At 37.4% G+C, this 24,008-nt stretch overlaps 1 protein-coding gene across 3 annotated transcripts in view; it reads right to left on the bottom strand.

The window, feature by feature from the left end:
- KLHL5 (kelch like family member 5) overlaps positions 1-24,008 on the bottom strand; it is a 94,547-nt gene that overhangs the window by 48,254 nt on the left and 22,285 nt on the right. The window contains exons 1-4 of one of the 3 annotated variants that reach the window (XM_019962597.2): positions 20,617-20,874; positions 19,387-19,483; positions 3,688-3,870; positions 290-426 (exon numbers count right to left, since the gene is read on the bottom strand). In XM_019962597.2, the coding sequence (XP_019818156.2) occupies positions 290-426; positions 3,688-3,870; positions 19,387-19,483; positions 20,617-20,665 (466 nt within the window). In that variant the 5' untranslated portion in view covers positions 20,666-20,874. Of the gene's footprint in view, positions 1-289; positions 427-3,687; positions 3,871-19,386; positions 19,484-20,616; positions 21,094-24,008 lie in introns of those variants that run through there. The other 2 variants (XM_070791307.1, XM_070791308.1) reach the window with 2 other exon arrangements.

Raw genomic sequence — 24,008 nt, 5'->3', positions numbered from 1 at the left:
ATAAAAAATGAATAGCTGGTTTCCAGAATTTTCAAAGGATTAGTAATAACACAAAAGTTGAAAAACATTGTATAATTCATCAAATTATTACATTAACATGTAAAAATATCATTCAAAAGCTTAATTATAATAACCACTTTAAAGGTTCTAATATAGAGATTTCACCAAGGGTAGTTATAACAGCAGAACTATTAACTGCAGTAGGCTTATTAAAGGCAGAAATCTGAAATCTAATAATACAACTTAAATCTAAGAGGTTTTACATTCATTTTATTTTCAGATTTATTACCTGTATATGCATATTGAATCAAGGACCATAGGGAATTTGGTTCTACACCTTCCATTTTTATTTCTTCTTGTCTTGCTTCCCTGACATCACTAGTAAACATGGCAGCAAAGTAATCTGAGACAGAGGAGAGCACCAATCTAAGAGCACATCAGAAGAAAAAAATCAGTGACAACATCAAAGCTGATGTTCAGTAGTAAACACTTTGCTTTCTTTCCTTCTTTTTCTTCTATTTTTTAAAAAACTTTGTTACCTATAGAAAGTGTTTGGTACTAAGAAATGCATTTTAAGTTTGATAAATTGCTTTATGCTCTAGTCTCTTCGTTTTTTCCTTTTGTGTCTTTTTTAACTTTTAATTTTGTATTGGAGTATAGCTGATTAACAATGCTCTAAGAGTTTTTAGGTAGATAGCAAAGGGACTAGATAGCAAAGGGACTAGATAGCAAAGGGACTAGATAGCAAAGGGACTCAGCCATACATATACATGTATCCATTCTCCCCTAAACTCCCCTCCCATCCAGGCTGCCACATAACATCGAACAGAGTTCCATGTGCTATACAGTACGTCCTTGTTGGTTATCCATTTTAAATACAGCAGTGTGTACATGGTGATCCCAAGCTCCCTAACTTCTAGTCTCTTCCTTTGAATAATAAATTTCCATTACTGAAAGTTTTCTGCTGATGTAAATGATTTACTCATTCACTACTCAAATATCCCTTTTTATCATCCTGAAAAAAAGCTGTAATATTATTTAAACTAATGATATATAAAATACAGGAAAAAATGTAAAGGTTCTCCAGCTTATCATTTTTTAAAACAACCTAAGGTTTGTTTTTTTTTTTAATTATATAAGTAGTAAATACATGGGAGATATCTGACACTGGTTTTAGCAGGTTATTTTTAGCTTTTATGATTTTTAAATTATTAGGGTATACTATAATGTTTATATTTTGTTGTAAAATTATAGTACCTTTGTTACCACAATACAAAAGTATATTTTGTATCTTTTTACAATAATACATTATTATATAATAGGTATGTCTCTGCCCAAATTATTGATAGTCACATATATGCAAAAATAGATTTTAAGTGGTGGCACTAGTGGTAAAGAACCCGCCTGCCAATGCTGGAGATGTTGGAGATTCAGGTTTGACTCCTGGGTCAGAAAGATCTCCTGGAGGAGAAAATGGCTACCTGCCCCAGTATTCTTGTTATGAGAATCCATGAACAGAGGAGCCTGGTGGGATATAGTCCATGGGGTTGCAAAGAGATCTAGATATTCTGAGATATACTGGTGTGAAAACTAGACAAAAGATCCCTTCTTTTATGGAGTCATAGTCTACAAGATGACAACAATACACAGCAGAAGTAAATTCTAAATTATGGCAAGAAGTGATAAGTGCCATGGGGAAAAATGTAGGATAAGGGCAAATGGTTTAAATAGGTGGTCTCACTAGAAGGTGACACTTGAGATAAAATTTGAAGGAGGTGCAGGAATTAGTTATACAGGTATTTGGGAACAGCATTCAGGAAGAGCAGCCAGGGCAAACATCAAAAGGCAGAAGTGGCATGCCTACCACATGCAGGGAACAACAAGGGGGTCAGAGCGGCTGAAGCAGAGTGAGTAAGATGGTGGGCAGCATGATGAAGAAGTAACGGCAAGCTGGGTCACAGAAGCCACGGGGAAAATGTGGGGTTTCACGATGCAACATGAGGAAGCATTAGAAAGTTTGATCAGAGGAGCAACCACATCTGAGTACCACTTTACTGGGTCACTCAGGCAGCTGTGTAGAAAACAGAATGTAGGGAAAAGAGTGAAAACAGGGAGATGGGTCAGGAGTTTCTTGCACAAGTAATCTAAGTGAGAGGATGGTGTCTTACACAGGTGTTGCAGGTAAGGTACTGAGTTCTGTTTTGGAAACAGGAAATTTGAAATGCCTCTAGAAATTCTGGTTGAGATATCTCTAATAAACCCACACTCACAACATGGACTTTTGGTCACAACATATAGTGGCATCTCAATAAATGTATGCTGATTCAGGCATTAAAGACTATAAGACCAAGCCCATGCTTCCTAATTTTACTTTCACTTTGGAAGGTTTAACAAAACTTTTGGGACACAGTGTTAATTAGTTTTGAAAGGTAATAAAAAAAAAAAAAACACCTCTGGGATAATAATGGTGATTAACACTGAACAATTAAATATGGAATTATTAGGAGAAAAATTGTACTTTATTAAACAGCTTCCATTTCCTTTTCTTACAACAAAAAGTAATACTTCATTACTGTTAAATGCTTTTATTCGCTAGTACTACTGCCTTTCATATTTTCTGGAGGTCAGCAAACAGAAGTTGGGATGTGCAGTGCTCAGTCGCTCAGTCATATTCAACTCTTTGCAGCCCCATAGACTGTAGCCTGACAGGATCCTCTGTCTATGGAATTTCCAGGCAAGAATACTGGAGTGGGTTGCCATTTCCTACTCCAAGAAGGTGGGATAGAGTTGGCTATTTTAAAACTCAACAGTTTTGCCACTCCATTCTACGAATTTGTTTCTAAATGATCACCACTTTAATTTCCACTGAGTTTACTGAAAGTTATACAACAGATAAAATTAGGTGGGGTGTGGCTTAAATAGTAGCTGAAAACTATATCAAATGATACTGACAAACTTCAGGCTGGTATGTTTTGTTTTTATGCTTCTACAAAGGGAAAGTAACACTTTTGGGGTCATTTAATGTGTAATAAGGAGAAGGCAATGGCACCCCACTCCAGTACTCTTGCCTGGAAAATCTCATGGATGGAGGACCCTGGTAGGCTGCAGTCCATGAGGTCGCTAAGAGTTGGACACGACTGAGAGACTTCACTTTCACTTTTCACTTTCATGCATTGGAGAAGGAAATGGCAACCCACTCCAGTATTCTTGCCTGGAGAATCCCAGGGACAGGGGAGCCTGGTGGGCTGCTGTCTATGGGGTCGCACAGAGTCGGACACGACTGAAGTGACTTAGGGCTTCCCAGGTGGCGCTCAAAGTAAAACAAACAAACACCTGCCTACAGTGCAGCAGACTTAAGAGACGCAGGTTCAATCCCTGGGTCGGGAAGATCCCCTGGAGGAGGGCATGGCAATTCACTCCAGTATTTTTGCCTGTAGAATCTCATGGACAGAGGCACTTGGTGGACCACAGTCCATAGGGTCACAAAGAGTCAGACACAACTAAAGCAACTGAGCACATAGTGTGTAATAATTTCATATGCACTGCTTTCTTTGCAGAAAGTCCATGAAATATACCCCTTTGCCAAAACACTCCACTGAATAATCAATTAGAACAAGTTACCTCAACATACATTACTAAATGATCAAGGAAGTATTTCACACATATAGAAATTTAGAAAACAATTACCTGTGAGCTGGAATTCTGCGATCACCAGCAACTAAAATTACATCACATAACTGTTTGTGTCTCAAATAGTTTTCCATCTTTTTGAATGTTTGTTCAGCATGATTAAGGGCTTGGAAGAATTCATCTGATGAACATGGCTCCATAGTATGGCAGGATGATAACGTCTGACTACTATTGGAAGTCCTGAAAAGAAACAGAACACATGTTTTGAAACGTTATGAACACATTAAAAATATCTTTCCTATTAAGTCCTTTTAAAGCCTTCAAATGTAACAGAAGTAATAATACCAGTCAAAATTAATGTGTAATCATCTATCATTTTTGCCTTTTAAAATCAGTGATAGATCAAATCATCTGTGTGTCTTACAAACACTGTGAGTAAATGTGGTACCTTCTAGCCAACAGCTATATAACACATATCCTTTGCCTGTCCTTGAGATCTCTTCTCTGGTCAATATGACATCTCTGCTGAAGAAGCGCCAAACTATATTCATACAGACAGCCATAGCTCCGACATTATATTTAAGGGTGTAAGAGATAACTTTTTGAAGGCAGGAAAGCAATTAAACTATTTTGCAGATATAAATTCAAGCCATCCTTTATTTAAAAATGGGTTATGTTTCACAGTTCATTTGTAAGACAACTGTTTACAATACAAAGTATATGGTCATAAACACAGTATTGTAAATAATTCATTTGATTTTCTGGTCAGTCTTCAAAAGCCTGGGTAACCTATAACTTAGATTACAAATTAAAAAAATTTGATGGTCTAATCCAAAGAATTTTAGATAGTATCTAAAAATTATTTGAAATTTCCAAATTATAATGTGAAGAGTATGAGTTCAATATTTTCATTATGATTTACTGATGGAAAAAGTAAAAAGGTTGAGACTAAGAATGAAATCCTAAATCCACCCCTTTCCTCCCTCCCCCTAAGATCCCTTCTCCAAGATTACCTGAATCAAGTAATCAACATCCCATGGTTATGCAGTTAACCACAAAACCACCAACTAGGCCATAACTTAGTTCTCATTTCTCATCAGATCTACTTTTAAGGATATTATGATTCTGATAAATGCATTGTTGAATCAAGCCTCGCTATATCTTAAGAGAACTTTCTTAATATAAATATCTAATAACCTTATCAAAGTCTTTGACTCTTTTATAATAAAGGGAACTGAAGCCAAGGAGATTAACTGCTTTGCCAAAAGTCGGAGAGTTTGATCATGGCAGAAATAGGGCTGTTGCAGAGAAATCTGTGGGTTCACCAAAACCCTTTTTCTCCTAGAATATAGCTAGACTGCATTCCCAGCTTTTCTTGCAGATGGGTGTGGTCTTATAACGGAAATGAACTGTGTCACCTCCCAGCTATAATGGCCAAGAGCAGGTGTGTATCTCCCATTCTTTCTTTCTCTAACCATGAGGACGGAGGACTTACATGGAGGAAGAGGCAAAATATACACAAGTGTTTATAACTAGGATTATATATACAGATTCTACTCGTAAGAATTCTCATGTTGATTCAGATGTATCAGTTTTGAAAGTTAGGAGGGCCATGAATAATAAATATCTCTACCTAAAGCCCCTCCCAGCCCATCGCAGTTTCAATGCCATACAAACATGGGTCCTAGAGAATGTTCTTAGAGGATAACTGTGAATAATGATAATAGAAGCAAAATATAGATTATCTACAAAGTATATATTACACACTATGAATATTACTGGTGTAATGACTTGGGAAACCTAGTATATACAATACTCAACTTTACATTTAAGATCATTAGTATAAGAACATATAGAGTATTGTATAACTGTATGTTGCCTACATAAATACATGAGAATTAGAAACTATTTTAAAATCTAGGGTAAAATGTAATATAAGCAAAAACAAATAGTTGATTTTAATGAGTACCAATTTGAAGATTTAAAATATTTCTCAATAAAATGTTGTTTTCTATTGTCAAAATACTGACAAATGATTATGAAGACTAGAGATCTAAGGATGATGGAAGATTAGAATACCTAATTCTGTGTGTGTGTGTGACAGCACAGCATGGCACGCGGGGTCTTGGTTCTGATCCCCTGCAATGGAAGTGTGGAATCTTAACCAATGGACTGCCAGGGAAGTCTCTGAACATCTGCTTTTATAAGCCCAAATTCTTTCAAGAATAAGAACATATGAAGTAAAGTGGGGGGGGGGTGCTCCTATATTTTGCATCACATTTCTTATACTGGACAATGAATTAGCTGAGTGTTTTTTGAGTGATTAATTGCCATCATCAAAACACACTTTAATGTTTAATTCTGAAAGAACAACAGAACTTTATAATACTAACATCACTAAGTTATTACAGGCTAGCTTTGATGTTGGTGTAAGTCCAATTAATAAAGGGGCCATCTCTTTTCTTGTTAAGAACTTTCAAGGTTTTTAGTTCTTCAATCTGAGACATGAATCAGGATAATCTGGAAAGCATTTCAGCTTTTGTGTTCAAGGTCTCATTCCTTACAATTGATTCAGCAGGTCTGAAGTGAGACCTGAACATTGTATTTTTCAAAGCCCTATAGGTGATCCTAACACATCATGGATTAAAGGCCATCAATATACTTCAGAGAAGAGATGCATACATTATATAAGTCAGCATGTGATGAATGTACAGATTCAAAACACTGATATATGTAATAGATACTTCAAACGTGTAAACTGAATTTCTTTGAATATTTTAAATGAACTAGTAGAACTTAATACCTGTTATTTTCAAAATGAGCATAATGGTAAAACATTAAAATTGTTTAAATACATACACATTAACAAACAACTATTGGTGCTTCTAAAATAACATTTTTAACTTAATTTGCTTTCAAGCCTTCATTTGCTATCATGTGTTAAAAATGCCATTTCAATGATGTGTTGAACATATTATTCAATGTGACAATTAATTCAGAGATTTCTGGGTATAGCAATCATTCCCACTGCTTCAGATGAAGGATCAAAAGAAGTACAGGCTTCTGATTTGTGTCTGTGGAAGACTGAAGCCATCCATTCACAAAAGGAACATGAAAGAGGAAGGAACAGGGCTAATCACACATGAAAAGCTGCACACATTTCCAACATTTTTTGTTCGAGGAAATTTGGGGTTTTGTACATACAATTTTAATAATCTAAGAATTTACTTAAAAAAGAATTTACTGCATATCCGTACAACTACAGAACCCTAGCCATTAGAACCATTATATACAGAATCTTTGTATCTAGAAAGAACCTATGTGGTCATTTAATTCAACCCCTTTACTCTGCAGATGAGAAAATTTTGAGGCTCAGAACAGCACAAAGGGATCAACAAAGGACATATAGGCAGCTGGATACAAAGCCAGGACCTGAAGGCATTCAGAATGTTGGTCAAACCACTCACAAAGGAATGGAAATTTTTGCTAACCTCTGCCCTAAGTATCAGTAAGTGCAAAGGCTAAAGGTTTGAAGGGAGAATGATAGCACAAAATGAAGGAGGATAATTTAACAAGAACAGGACACTAGAATTAAAGATCATAGACAGAAGTCTACTACTGTGTTACTGCCCCTTACAATGGCACCCCACTCCAGTACTCTTGCCTGGAAAATCCCATGGACGGAGTAGCCTGGTAGGCTCCAGTCCATGGGGTTGCTAAGAGTCGGGCACGACTGAACGACTTCACTTTCACTTTTCACTTTCATGCATTGGAGAAGGAAATGGCAACCCACTCCAGTATTCTTGCCTGGAGAATCCCAGGGACAGAGGAGCCTAGTGGGCTGCCGTCTCTGGGGTCGCACAGAGTCAGACACAACTGAAGCAACTTAGCAGCAGCAGCAGCAGCTAGGTATAAGAGAAAAGGAGTCTCTTAGGTTTCTATGTGTAGAGATAACATCTCTATCTCTGGCTAATCAAATGTTTTTAATACTGTGGGTCTGTGTAGTTTATAGTGTCAGTATTATTCCTATTATGTGCTTTGGTTTGAAGATGTGAACTGGAGAGGTATGGTGTATGATTAAGAGTATTTTAGGGAGGTTCTAGAGCTGTGCTGTCCAATACAGTAGCTACTAGCCCCATGTGGCTATTTTAATTAAGATAAAATTCACTTACTTAGTTGACCCAATCATATTTCAAATGCTCAAGTAGCCCCATGGGGCTAGTGGCTGCCAGATTGGACAGTGCAGATATAGAACATTTCTGTCATTGCAGAAATTGCTTTCTATTGCATAGTGCTGATTTGACTCTGTCACCATGTATCTGGACAAGTATTTAAGTTCTCTAAGTTTTACTTCCAACAGCAATACAGATAAGTAATACATAATACTTTCTTTTAGAGGATCCTTCATGGGAAGATTATTAAATGAAGTAATGAATGCATAGCCCTAGCAGAGAATAAATATACACTCAAGGTAAATCAACTCATAGCAGAGCCTCGCTTTTCAAAGGCCAATGGAAAGACCTGTAATCTCAGTCTTTTGTCTTACACACTGTTGTTCCTTTGGTTGCCTTCCTAAAAAATGATCCCTAGCATTATTTTTATAACTAAATTTCCTAATTCTTGATTAAAATGACCTTTAAAGAAAGCTGAGTGCCGAACAATTGATGCTTTTGAACTGTGATGTTGGAGAAGACTCTTGAGAGTCCCTTGGACTGCAAGGAGATCCAACCAGTCCATTCTAAAGGAAATCAGTCCTGAATATTCATTGGAAGGAATGCTGAAGCTGATGCTGAAGCTGAAACTCCAATACTTTGGCCACCTGATGTGAAGAACCGACTCACTCGAAAAGACCCTAATGCTGGGAAAGATTGAAGGCGGGAGGAAAAAGGGAGGACAGAGGATGAGATGATTGGATGGCATCACTGATGCGATGGACAGGAGTTTGAGTAGGCTCCGGGAGTTGGTGATAACAGGGAAGGCTGGTGTGCTGCAGTACATGGGGTCGCAGTCAGACATGACTGAGTGACTGAACTGACTTAACACACCCAGTGGACATCCTAACCCATAATATAAAGATCTGGGAATAGGCTATTTATGGAGCATTTAAAACACATCTGTCTGTGAGTTCTACTTGATCTCTGCATGGTAACAGAGGAAAATATCTAACATTTCCCCTTAGTTTTATTTCTTTGATGTTACTAAGATGGTAAGTCATATTTCAAAGAACTGCATCATGAGAGCATTCAAATCTTTTATAACCGACATTCAATATAGAATAATGAACTCTATATTGCTGGATATTTCCAGGTCACAGGGAAACATTTAATTTCTAGCTTACTGTTCCTCTGCAGTAGGCAATGAATTTGTAACTCAGAAAAATGCCTAAACATAGAAAAGAGGCAAGTATCAAACAAATCAAGTCACCAACTATTTAAGATGAAGCACTGTGCCAGTTGTTAAAACTGTGGGGATGCAAAGAAGATACGATTTTCTTTTTCAGTGAAAGGACTTGGAATTTGAGGAGCTGAGTTTTATGAAGTAGAAAAAAAGTAAATAGCAACAATAATCACTCGCAATTCTTCAGATTCCACATGTGTGCACACACACAGTATGCACCTCAGCCAAAACTACCTCATTACAAATTATTTCGATTTCTTCACTTTCATCACCAGAACTTACATTAGGCTTTCTTTTTTTTTTTTGTATTTATTTATTATGCTGCGTCTTAGCTGTAGCACTCGGGAATTTTAGTCGTGGCATGTGGGATCTAGTTCCCTGACCAGGGATGGAACCCGGGCCCCTTGCGTTGAGAGCTGAGTCTTTGTCAGTGGACCACAAGGGAAGTACTTGCATTAGGCTTTCTTAATGGAGTAATTTTTTCAAAAGAAGTTTTAAGAATCACTTCCCAAGGATTATACACTACATGATTTTGAGTAGAAAACAAAGCTGCACTGAAACTCTATTCATGGTCTGTCTGGCTCACTCCCTAGCTAAGTGATTTACTCCTAGCCACCTGCCTCAGCTTTTGGCATTCAGATTTCATGGCTTTGCCGAAGTGCAAATGATTATATCATGAATCTTTTGGCATCTTTTGCACATATTCAAAGTCACAAATGTAAAATAAGAATGTAAATTGCTTAGTATAGGGTAGCAGTCTCTAAAAGAATTTTTATGCATATCCTTTACAGTATACTTTGAAGCATGTGCCCCAATAGACATTTGAGTTTATAAAAGATATACATATATCATCATACAATTATTTATATTATAAAACAAAAAATAGAGATTTAAATGATAAAATGTAAATAAACACATTCCAATTATCCATATTTTACCATGCCTCCAACAAATCATCTTGTACATTCCCAATTGGAATGTAACTGGTATCAGAATACAAAGAAAGCAAAGATCAGTATGGGCTAGTGTCTGGAAAGGCAACAAGTAACAGGTAAGATCTGATTACTGAAACCCTAAGGGTTTAGATGAGTAACTTGGGAGTTGAGATGAGTAACGAGGAAGAGGAACTGGAGTCATCTCTTTTAAGGTGAGGACAAGGCGAGGTGCATACAGAGGAATGACAAGAGGCAAAGAAAAAGACGACCTTCACCTCTTCCCTTCTCAAGAGAAATGTTTTTTAATTTAAGGCATTCTCTGCTGGTCCTGTGGCCAGAATATCTGTAGGGAAGAGAGTTAAATGTTGTTTATATAAGAATCAAAACTTCTAAAACAATAATCAGTGTGAAGGAGAAGAGCCAGGGGGCACTCTCATGCAATGCTGCTGAGAATTAAAATAGTTAACACCCCTGAAGGGCTTCCCAGGTGGTTCAGTGGGTAAAGAATCCACCTGCAATTCAGGAACCATAGGAAATGCAGGTTCGATCCCTGTGTTGGGAAGATCCCCTGGAGGAGAGCATGGCAACCCACTCCAGTGTTCTTGCCTTGAAAATCCCATGGATGGAGAAGCCTGGTGGGGCTACATTTCATGGGGTCACAAAGAGTGGGACGTGACTGAAGGAGTATGTACACACTCGATGTTCCTGAAATGACTGAGAATACAGATCAAAAACCCTAAAAAATGTGCACTCCCTTGGAGCTTTATCTAGAGGAAATAGTCATCTGTATGCACAGATCTAGCTAGGGGGTGTAGAGGAGAGGGGCTTATCACAGGTTGTTTCCAACAGGGAAATATTGGTTAAATAACCACAAGTTTTGTCTGTGCATAGAATGATTCGGCCATTTAAAAAGATACAGAAGAACATTTAATGCCATAGCAGGTTGTTTCACTGGGTATTGCCTTTGCCTATCCAGGATTCTTTCTTACAGTGACCGATCCATCTCTCCCTTTTGGGAAACCACACATTCCCTACCTCAGCTCTCAGGGATTGGGCAGAGGTGACTCCTCCCACTGGGCAGAGGTGAGCAAGGGACCAAGGCCTGGCCAATAGGAGTGTCATGTTGGGTGGATATGAGAGCCAAACAAGGCCAGAGAGAATCAGTTTCAAGTTGTTTGTTGATGTTCTTGGAAAAGAGTCACTCTCTTTCCACTCAGGAGGCTAAGCTGATAAAAAGTAAGCTTGGAGCTGCTAGCGGCTTTTTGTTACCACACAGATAGCCTGCATGAGGAAATGCCATTACAGAGGAAAAGAGAATCTAGAAAGGGAGGAAAAAAAGGATTTCTGGCATTATTTGAGTATTTGGATTCATCACAAGTTGAGCTTTTATTTACTTCTGTGAATCAAAAACTTTAGTTTTTGCGTGTCAGTTTGAGTAGGGTTTCTGCCTTTTGTGACCTAATTTTGTTGTTGTTTAGTCGCTAAGTTGTGTCTGACTTTTTGCAGCCCCATGGGATTTCCCAGGCAAGAATACTGGAGTTGGTTGCCATTTCCTTCTCCAAGGGATTTTTCCAACCCATGGATCAAACCCACATTTCCAGCTTGGCAGGAGGATTCTTTACCACTGAGCCATCTGGAAAGCCCCTAATTTTATGTTTCAGCTCAGTTCAGTTCAGTAGCTCAGTCACGTCTGACTCTTTGCGACCCCATGGATTGCAGCACGCCAGGCCTCCCTGTCCATCACCAACTCCCAGAGCCTACTCAAACTCATGTCCATTGAGTTGGTGATGCCATCGAACCAACTCATTCTCTATTGTCCCCTTCTCCTGCTTTCAATCTTTCCCAGCATCAGGGTCTTTTCCAATGAGTCAGTTTTTCACATCAGGTGGTCCAAGTATTGGAGTTTAAGCTTCAACATCAGTCCTTCCAATGAATATTCAGGACTGATTTCTTTTAGGATTGACTGGTTGGATCTCCTTGCAGTCCAAGGGACTCTCAAGAGTCTTTTCCAACACCACAGTTGAAAAGCATCAGTTCTTTGTGCTCAGCTTTCTTTCTAGTCCAACTCTCACATCCATACATGACTACTTAAAAAAACCATAGCTTTGTCTAGACGGACCTTTGTTGGCAAAATAATATCTATGCTTTTTAATATGCTGTCTAGGTTGGTCATAACTTTTCTTCCAAAGGGCAAGTGTCTTTTAATTTCATGGCTGCAGTCACCATCTGCAGTGATTTTGGAGCCCCCAAGAATAAAATGTCACTGTTTCCCCATCTATTTGCCATCAAGTGATGGGACCAGATGCCATGAGTAGCCATCATAGTCAACAAGAGTCCAAAATGCAGTACTTGGATGCAATCTCAAAAACGACAGAATGATCTCTGTTCATTTCCAAGGCAAACCATTCAATATCATGGTAATCCAAGTCTATGCCCCAACCAGTAATGCTGAAGAAGCTGATGTTGAACAGTTCTATGAAGACCTACGAGACCTTCTAGAACTAACACCCAAAAAAGATGTCCTTTTCATTATAGGGGACTGGAATGCAAAAGTAGTAAGTCAAGAAACACCTGGAATGACAAGCAAATTTGGCCTTGGAGTACAGAATGAAGCAGGGCAAAGGCTAATAGTTTTGCCAAGAGAACGCACTGGTCATAGCAAATACACTCTACTCTTCTAACAACACAAGAGAATACTCTACACATGGACATCACCAGATGGTCAATACCAAAATCAGACTGATTATACATTCTTTGCAGACGAACAAAGAGAAGCTCTATATAGTCAGCAAAAACAAGACCAGGAGCTGACATGGCTTGGATCATCAACTCCTCATTGCCAAATTCAGATTAAATAGAAGAAAGTAGGGAAAACCACTAGACCATTAAGGTATGATCTAAATCAAATCCCTTAAGATTATACAGTGGAAGTGAGAAATAGAGTAAAGGGACTAGATCTGATAAAACAGAGTGCCTGAAGAACTATGGACGGAGTTTCGTGACACTGTACAGGAAACAGGGATCAAGACCATCCTCAAGACAAAGAAATGCAAAAAAGCAAAATGGTTGTCTGAGGACGTCTTACAAATAGCTGTGAAAAGAAGAGAACCAAAAAGCAAAAGAAAAAAGGAAAGATATACCCATTTGAATGCAGAGTTCCAAAGAATAGCAAGGAGAGATAAGAAAGCCTTCCTTAATGATCAGGGCAAAGAAATAGAGGAAAACAATAAAATGGGAAAGACTAGAGATCTCTTCAAGAAAATCAGAGATACCAAGGGAACATTTCATGCAAAGATGAGCACAATAAAGGACAGAAATGGTATGGACCTAACAGAAGCAGAAGATATTAAGAAGAGGTGGCAAGAATACACAGAAGAATTGTACAAAAATGATCTTCATGACCCAGATAATCGCGATGGTGTGGTCACTCGCCTAGAGCCAGACACCTGGAATGTGAAGTCAAGCGGGCCTTAGGAAGCATCACTATGAACAAAGCTAGTGGAAGTGATGGGATTCCAGTTGAGCTATTTCAAATCTTAAAAGATGATGCTGTGAAAGTGCAGCACTCAATATTCCAGCAAATTTGGAAAACTCAGCAGTGGCCACAGGACTGGAAACGGTCAGTTTTCATTCCAATCCCAAAGAAAGGCAATGCCAAAGAATGCTCAAACTACCACACAATTGAACTCATCTCACACGCTAGCAAAGTAATGCTCAAAATTCTCCAACCCAGGCTTCAACAGTATGTAAACCGTCAACTTCCAGATGTTCAAGCTGGTTTTAGAAAAGGTAGAGGAACCAGAGATCAAATTGCCAACATCTGTTGGATCATCAAAAAAGCAAGAGAGTTCCAGAAAAACATGTTACTTCTGCTTTATTGACTATTTCAAAGCCTTTGACTGTGTGGATCACAAGCAGCTGTGGAAAATTGTTAAAGAGATGGGAATACCAGACCACCTGACCTGCCTCCTGAGAAATCTGTGTGCACGTCACGAAGCAACAGTTAGAACTGGACATGGAACAACAGACTGGTTCCAAATAGGGAAAGGAGTAAGTCAAGGCAAAAATGTTGCAAAACAGTATGCACAATGAAATTCAGTTTTTATTCTGCTGCAGCTGCTAAGTCACTTCAGTCGTGTCCGACTCTGTGCAACCCCATAGACGGCAGCCCACCAGGCTCCCCCTTCCCTGGGATTCTCCAGGCAAGAACACTGGAGTGGGTTGCCATTTCCTTCTCCAATACATGAAAGTGAAAAGTGAAAGTGAAATCACTTCTAAAAACATATTTTTATTCTATACTCGTATAAAATATACTGGAAGAACACTTTCTCAAATTGTTAATAGTATTTCAAGGTGGTAGGGTAATTAGTGATTTTTATTTTTTCATTTCTGCTTATCTCTATTTGCTAATGTCTCAATGGTAAAAAAAAAAAAAAAAAGTACACAATATCGAAAAAAACTCATCAAAAATTAGATCAAAAGGATTATGAAGAGTTCTATCCAGCTGTCTTCACCTCTTGCACCCTGTTGATCATAATCCCCAAACCATTCTTCACATGCACCACAGTAGTGAGTTTTACCTGGACACACGGCTACCCAGGCAGAGACCACATCTGAACCTCCTTAGCTACTCACTGCAGCCATGTGACTAGGTTTTCAACAATGGCACATGCGCAGAACTGATATCTGTAATTTGTGTTAATAGCTTAATGTCCTCCCTGTTCTTTCCTTGCTCAATCCCACAGGCTAGAATGTGGACAGAGAGCTTAGGAAGCTTTGACCATAAAGAAAGAATAATGCCCTATGGGATGGAGAAAGAGTATGGAAGGAACCTAGGTCTCTGAAGGAACTTGGGTAGCAGAACTACCTGTCTGCCCTGAGCCATTTGCCCATTTGTGAGATGACAGAGAAATAAACTTCTATTTTATTTGAGACACTACATTTCTGAATATCTTTGTTACATCATCTTAGCCTAGTCTCTACTAACATACTCCCTAAAGTTAAATGGCCAAATTATATATCTTTGTGCATATGAGCGATTGTGTGTATGTCTGTATCACTGTTTTTCATGCCTAATGTATCCAATTCTAAAAATGTAAAATTTCACTGTCTAGTTACAAATGGATGAACATATAAGCAGTTAAGTGTCATAAAAGTTTCCTCTGCCTTAAAAATTTGGACTTACAAAGGTCAGTTGTGCAACTCTAGAACCCATTAGCCGTTTTGCTAAGCTAATTCTTTTTGGGAACTAATGATTCCAATAAATTTCTATTCTGTTTAAACCAGCCAGTCAGTTTCAGTTGCTTAAAACTAAGAACCCTGATTGATACAATGTAAAGATAGGCTTTAGGGGATTTATGAAGCAGAGACATTACTTTGCCAACAAAGGTCTGTCTAGTCAAGGCCATGGTTTTTCCAGTGGTCATGTATGGTTGTGAGAATTGGACTAGAAAGAAAGCTGAGTGCTGAAGAATTGATGCTTTTGAACTGTGGTGTTGGAGATCCCTTGACTCTTGAGAGTCCCTTGGACTGCAAGGAGATCCAACCTGTCCATCCTAAAGGAAATCAGTCCTGGGTGTTCATTGGAAGGACTGATGTTGAAGCTGAAACTCTAATATTTTGGCCACCTGACGCAAAGAGCTGACTCATTTGAAAAGACCCTGATGCTGGGAAAGATTGGGGGCAGGAAGAGAAGGGGACGACAGAATGAGATGGTTGGATGGCATCACCAACTCAATGGAGATGAGTATGGGTAAACTCCGGGAGTTGGTGATGGACAGGGAGGCCTGGCATGCTGCAGTTCATGGGGTCACAAAGAGTTGGACACGACTGAGCAACTGAACTGAACTGAACCCTGTATGAAATATTTAACATATGTGTGTGTACATACATGCACATACAGACACACACATACAGAGGGTTTTCTGGGGAAAGGTTCTATAGCTTATGTCAAGGGAATCCATGACTTGGGCTTATGTGTGAGGAGGACATTACAATACATCCTTTCTTGATATAGGTACAATATAGCAGAACTTCTTTGCCATCTCTGGAAGCAAAGGTTTTTTTCATGTGGAGATGTATAAGATTTTAATTTTAAAATGAATCAGAATTAATAGACTAGTTCAAACAAGAAGATGTTTGACATAAAAACATAACATTAAAAAGGGTCAACAACAGAAAGAGACACTGCTAGTTACTTTCAATTAGTTCTACATAAATTCTTGGGTTTAAAATTTATGCTCCTATTAAGATCTGTCCTAATCTAGACCTCTATTAAATAAAGAATGCTTCATCTAATGAGAAAAAAAAAGGGTCAAGAAAAAAAGGATAGCACTTGAGAAATGCTATATTATGAAGATAACCCCTTGCTGGGAGAGGAGAAGGGCCTAAATGTTTTCAAGATGAGTCAAAGAAAGGCAAATCAACAGACCAAGGAACAGAAGAGTTCAAGGATATCTGCTGAAATAGAATAGCAAGCAATGAATACGATGGATCCGATGACTGTGGGTAAATGGCTGTCAAGAGATTATACCTGTAAATCAGTCAGAGGTGGCTATGCTGGGAGGGAATGGGGGCAGGAGGAGAAGGGGACGACAGAGGATGACATGGCTAGATGGCATCACCGACTTGATGGACGTGGGTCTGAGTGAACTCCGGGAGTTGGTGATGGACAGGGAGGCCTGGCAGGCTGCGATTCATGGGGTCGCAAAGAGTCGGACACAACTGAGTGACTGAACTGAACTGAACTGAACACTGAGAAAATCAGTTGAGGAGAGAAGGTAAAACTGGTTAGAATGAATCAGTATTATGTTAATCCAAAGTGAACTCAGTGATTAAAGGAAAAGTCACAGAGAACTGCCTACTGGTATTTGTGCATGAAATTTACATGTTAATGGTTTGGGTTCAAAATGCAGCTATTTCCAAGAGACCAAGGTCAAAAATTGTAAGTCAGATTGATGATATCTATCGTTGATTTGGGTGTGATGAAAATGGCACTTTACCTTTGTGGTCTTCCTCCCTAAAACTTATAACGCCAGTTTAATCATGAGAAAAGTATCAGACAAATCCCAACTGAGTAAGACATTCTGCAAAATACCTAACCACTAATCCCCAAACTGCCAAGGTCATCAAAAACAAGGGAAGTCTGAGAAACTGTCACAGTCTAGAGGAGCCTAAGGATATACGATGATTAAATGTAATCGGTATCCTAGGTGGGATCCTGTAACAGAAAAAGAACTTTAGGTATTTAGACATTAAGGGAATCTGAATAAAGTATGGTCTTTAGTTAATAATAATGTATCATATTGGTTAACAGTAATGGATGCACCATATTCGAACATGTTAATAACTGTTAGGGAAATAATACGGAAAACTGGGTGTGGGATATATAGGAACTCACTACATTATCTCTGTAATTTTCTTGTAAATCTGAAAGTGTTAATATAAACTTTAGTTTTTTAAAAATGCAGTTTCATTTTACTTACTATTTTTGAGCAAGTTACTTAACCTTTCCGTGCCTCACTGGCCTCATCTCTACAGTTAGAATGACAATAGTGACAATCTAACTCGGAAATCTGTGAAGACTAAATGATGTAATACAGTAACAGTGTCTCACAGATATTAAATACCCAGTCAGTATTAGCTATTATTTTATTGGGATATTTATAAAATACAGTAGTATTTTAAATACTACTACTATTTTAAATAAATTAAAAAATAATCTGATTTAAAAAATGTTTAACTTTATAAACAAGGTTGAGAGAATGAAAATTTCTTCACTATGTAAAAATACCATAATTTCAAAGTTGGCCAATCAAATACAGTGTAAATTGTATTTATCTTATGGTCCCATGACGAGTTATCATGTAAACCTGACTGGCCCTGGTGAAAATTCATCTTGAGTTACAGTCATAGAAACCTACTGCTCACACAAAAGATCACAATTCTGTTACTCAGGGCCTAAAATTCCTCAAGGTGTAAAAATCAAAGTTTGTATTTTAATAACAAAGTAACGACATTGGAGAGAAAGTGGCTAAGCTACAGACACAAGATCAGTTAAAAGATAAGAAACTTTTAAATCACTTAGATGTGAGACAGCAGAAATTACCATAAGTTGAAGAGCCAGGCAGGTTTGAATAGAACTGATGAAACGTATATCATATGTCTCCCCATCATGCCATGTCCGTCTATGGTATACTGAAATAAAATGTTTGCTATATATTTTATTGCAAGTACTATGTAAGGAAAAGAACTATTCCCAAGTTATATACAAAATTTGATGAATGTCAGTGTAACTTCTTTTGACATTAACAGTGATAGTTTTTGATTTGTTTACAGTAGAAGGCCAACCACCTAGAGAGATTGCTCACTTAATCAAAAAGCTGGCGGCAAATAAATGTATCCTCATAATGAAGATCAAAGACTTAGAGCTGGAGGATTGAAGAAGGGTATGAAAATTAGATACATTTAATCTGGAGAAAAATGGAAAAGTAAAAGTACACACACAAATGACATTTCTAAAGTCTAAAATGATTTTCACTTTTTTTGCAGAAAGATGTTGGGATAGAAATGTTAAGCCACCAGGAATAGTAAATTTCTTTGACACATTTCCTCTCATATCTAAAAATCGAAGACATTTTCTTTAAGTACATTTTATTTTTGAAATAATTTAGAAAGAGTTTGATCACTGCAGATGTGAACTGTTTATTCCCTTATTATTTACTTTCTCAACCTTCTCTATTAGCATTTTAAAAACAACTACATTCATTTTAAATTTTAGAAAATATAATTTTCTGATTTTTATAACTCCTACAAATAAAAACATCAATTATATATTCTTGAACTATGCACACAGCAATCTAAGTCCAAAAGAAAAAAAGCAATCTTTTTCTGTCATAATGACTATCCCATCAAGATGACATTTTAATGTGGATACTAAAGAACAGAGTAACTTAATTTCAGTAATCATTAGCTTTGCAAACTACCTTTGCTGTAAGGAAGTAAATTACAGTGACCCAGGTGTGTGTAATGTAAGATTATATACATGTATATAAATTTTATACTCCCTCACATATGTATAATCTCTCCAGGTAGTAGACACATGTTAAGATTTTTATAACTTATGCTGGTAAATGAATGAACCTTTTTTTCCTCTAATTTTGTTAAAATATTCTTGATACATTATATTGATTTTCAAATGCAAAGATGATTACTCTTTGGTTTCTCACAAAAATGGTAAACCCTGAACCTTTTACTAAATAAATCACGCCTTTTATGGCAACAAGTATCCAAAGAAAACACAAAACAATGAAACCATATTAATTCAAATGATCTCCATATGAAAATTATCAGTGGCTTCTATTCTCTTAATATAATGCTAAATCATGAACTAATTAAATTTTTAAAAATTAAATATACTAAATACCTATGTAAAGATATTCCCCTCTCCATTACACAAATGAGCATAGATGACTGGTCTATATTTGTTATTATTCCAACACCACAGTTCAGAATTCCATATTCTTCAGATTAGAAGAGAAGGTGGTAAATATCCCCAAGTAAGAGATACTTGAATATATGAACTCATTTTGTCTCCATCTCTTATGATGCCTATATTATTAATAACCAAGATACAAATTACAAGTGTTATCAAAACCTGCAGAGAAATTTTAAAAGAAAAAGGATCCAGTAATTAATCTAGAAAAATAAGCCTTTAAATATTTTTGAGTGAAGATGAATCAGAAGGGTGACTTTCAGGCTCTAACTTATTTCTTAAGATGTGATAGTAGTTTATACTGATTAAGAAGAAAATTCATTTCAAAAGTAAAGCCTGGCTCCATGGGTGAAGATGGATAAAGTCATATGAATTTAACCAATTTTTAATTTTCAAACTCATTTCCCCTTCTTTTTGCCCCCTTTTTACCAGCTGACCACATCTAGCTCCTCTATGTTCCCTTATACTTTCCTGAAGGAATATCCTTCATGTCCCTAAATAGCACAATTTTCAGTGAAGTGAAGGTAACAGGAATTAGTAGCTGTCATCTTAGAAAGAGACGTGCTACTGTATTCTCTGTATTAGTCAAGAGGGCTGCAACACAGGACAAAGAGAAATAACCATAAGAAAAATATTATTGACAACCACAATGGAGTAAATAAAAATTACTGGCAACTACTATGTGCATCTCCTGGTAAAACCTTTAACTAAAATTAAAACATGACTATAATCCGTTGCAAACTGAAATGTCATAAAATTTTTTGTACTCCAGAAATGTCTCCTATAGTTTTGCTATAAGACTATAGAAGGTACATGAATGAAGCAGACTACAAGGCATGATGCATAGAACTGCTACCATATATTATTTTCAAGGCAGAGCCAGATCTATATATGGAACACAAGATATTTCAAAATGAAAGCTGTTTGTTGTCTTTATAATTTTCTAGAATTAAAATCAATATTAGAACGTTAAAAAAACCCAGTAAAAGAACCACATTACATACCATTATATATATATATATATATATACACACACATACACAGAGAGAGAGGCATGTATATGTATAATCATAGATTTTAAACAACAATACTAAATTGCTTTAAACAGTATAGAGAATATCCCCCCATACCCCATTTCTAACAGTAAAAAAAATAATCAACCTGCATGAACTGGAATCAGATTCATTTTCTTCTTCACTAGTGTCATCATCCACTTCTGGTCTATCCAGCCAATGTGCACCGCCACAATCTTCTGCTGTAAACTCAAATGCAGGGACTTCAGAGGTGGATGCCATTGGCCAAGAAGGTGAATTCTGAAAATCCAGTTGGCTGGACCTTCGGTAACCAATTGAAGCCAAAGGCAATTGCAGGCTACATGGATCTAAAAACTTTCTCCCACCGTTTGCTCCGGTCTGTCCTCGATTCCAAAATTCTCCCTGCTGGCTGTCAACTGTAGAATTAGGAGATGATGCTTGATGGCTAAACCACCTCCATCTGATTTTCAAAATCTGCTTCACATCAAACTCTTTACGAGAACCAGACATCCTCAGAGAAACCAAGTGATCGTCTAGGCAACGGGCAAAAAGCACTGCACACAGATTTGTGCATCCAACCAAGACAAGAGAAGTATATGCCCTGCTGTACACAATAAACAAATTGAAAGGAAAATAAATCACATTCACATATATATCTACATTTACTTTTATACCAATATATCAGATTATAAAGAACAAAGGACAATGAAAAAAAGAGGAAACACGGTGGAACATTCCGTTCAATCAGAGCAAACTCTCATCCACCTATCCTGAAGCAGCTAGACTTTCCCCTGCTCTCCTTCCCCTTACTGACCATTAGCTCTCACAAACACTGACAGCATTCATTAAAGTCCTTTTAAATGCAGAACACCACCCCCTTTTCTTAAACCACAAATGACCGAGACAGAAAGCACTATCCCGTTGCAATGTCTGTCTCTGCTGCTTAGTATGTTAACTCTTTTATTGCTGAAACAAGAAATGTATTCCACAGCATTTTCCTTTGTACTTAAAAATCACTGTAAAACTAAAATATTTCTATTTTTATACTAAGTTCCTGAATGAAATTTCACAATCACTTTTTTAGAAAGCATTTTTAAATTAGATGAGTTATAGTGATGTTGAAGCTGTACTCTGGATGGGAGTGAGAAAGGAGGAGAAATACAAAGGTGGGGCTCCCGTTTACTGCTCTCCACTTCTATTTTCTCCCTTAAGGAAAGGAGGGTGTTTCATTAATATAGTACAATACTGGGTAGGACTTCATTTGAGCAAAGAATATTGAGCAGACTAAAGAGAAAGAAAAAGTTTGGAAACTACAAAGGATCAAAATATGACAATACTTACTCTTTTTCAAATAAATAACCTGAAGTCAGTATGGCTCTGTAATTATGACTGTGCCATTCTGATTTAGTACAGTAGACAAATTTCTATGACACTACTTAGCAAAAGGAAAATATGGCTCAGGAAAGATACCTAGGACTGGGATAGGATTCTTTCTTGGGTGTACAAATGCCCTAACGGTATCCTCTGTTGTTGACAAAACAAATGGTCTGAACATGGTTATACCTGAGGCACATTGATAAAGCAAATGAAAATCTTATCAAATACAATCAAATTTTAAAATACTGAGTGGTAACTGTAAGCAAGACACTCTACCAAGCACTGTGGGGGACACCAATATACATCTTTGTTCTTACCCTCAAAAATAATTAAACTGAGTACTGAAACAAAAAATAACAACTTAAATATAAGAAACACTATAATGCTGCAGTATTAACATTCTGTTACCTACAAATGTACAAACACAGAATTTGAGCTTTCAGGGTGCCCAATATCTTTCAAATGACCAAAAAAAAAAAAAAGCAAAGCTGCTTTGGAGACTTACAAAATATTGTGAGGCATGTACCTTAACCTTACACAGCTCTTTAGTAGGTGAATAAAAATTATTCAGAGACATAAGAATGAGAGGCATGAAAAGCCATATACAATTCTGTGCCAAACAGCATACAACAAGCCATAAATATTGTGAGACAGAGAAAGGAGATATCAGCATGGTGTGGAGTGCTATGGATCAGTCTGATTAGGGAGAAGGCTTCTAAGAATGGGAAGAAGTTGCCTAGGCAGAATGATGAAAGGTTTTATCCAGGAAGAAATGTATCAATAAAAGCATGAAGTGAGCATACTGACAAAGAAAGAGGGGGAGCTATCAGTTTGATCAGCCAATCAGACATTCATAATTAATTTTAAGGAGTAGTAAGAGACAAAGTTGCATGCATAAGATGACATAAAATGTCCTGAGCACAGAGCCAAAGGCAGGCAATGTTAAGTGGACTGCTGAAGAGGGCAATGCTTTTAGAAAGTTAATTTGGCAGTAGTATGCAGCATGCATTACAGTATGAAATAGTACTTTTCCCTCTTCTTCACCTCTGCCAGACTCCTTCTATCCACAACCTTCTAACTCCACTCTACCTATCCAACTTTGTTTCTAACTATTTTCCAACATGGACACACCACTTCAGAGCCTACATTATGGTGCTTCCTCTTTCACATGCTGTTTGTGTCCCAATTTCTCTAGTTTTGGAAATCCACTCATCCTTCACGGTTTATCACTGGCACTGCTGCCCCTTAGAAAGGCTTCTCCAATTACTCTAGCCTTATGGTTCTCAACAAGAGTAGCACCAACCCCTCTGCTCCCACACTCCGAAATTAGGGGGCATGGATTTTTAGTTGTTGGAATGACAAAAGAGGGCACTGAGTGGGCAGGGGCCAGAGATAGTAAATATCTGTAAGTACAGACCCACACAATGAAGAAAGGCCATTGCAGTAGTTCATGATGATCTTACCATCACTGTCTTCATGCAAATAAGTACAATATTTACCAAGCATTTATATGTTTAAGGCACCACAAGAGGTAGAAAGATAAATAACAAAGATCTTTCTTTTAAGAGGGCTATTTATTGTGGCAGAGAAAATAATTAAATGAACATTACAAATAAAGAATTTATCTTAATAAATATAACATATAAATAAAATTTTAAATTGGATTCAATCTGTCAGTATGAGAACACATACCAGAGAGTCCATTTACAATGTGCTAGCTCCAATAACTAATTTTTATTGTTTTGCTGTTTGGTTGACTGGTTGAAGCCTGAACACAAGAATGGACTTTAAAGGCCACTAAGGTGCCAGACATTTCTCAGTATGTGATAGAGAAGAAATCCAAAGACGTGAATGTTAAAATGTTGAACCATGCTTCCAGTCCCAAGAGGGGCCAAAGACCCTTTTCACAGAGGAATTGAGAAATGCATTAAATAAATACCTCTTAAGTAGAGAAGCTCTTCTGAGTAGGCTAGAGATGCAGGTGGGAGACTAGCCCCTGAAACAGGCTTTCTGATTAAAGAGAAACTAGGATCTTTGGTGACAAAGGCCAACCAGAAGTTTTTAACCACTGCTGTAGTAATCATGGGTTTAGTTGCATACATGCATACATATGCATGTATATACAACGCCCTGCCCCATCCT

The sequence above is a fragment of the Bos indicus genome, chromosome 6 (assembly GCF_029378745.1).
Source record: "Bos indicus isolate NIAB-ARS_2022 breed Sahiwal x Tharparkar chromosome 6, NIAB-ARS_B.indTharparkar_mat_pri_1.0, whole genome shotgun sequence".
In the NCBI taxonomy this organism is placed as follows: domain Eukaryota; kingdom Metazoa; phylum Chordata; class Mammalia; order Artiodactyla; family Bovidae; genus Bos; species Bos indicus.
This window is presented reverse-complemented; position numbering and strand designations above follow the sequence as displayed.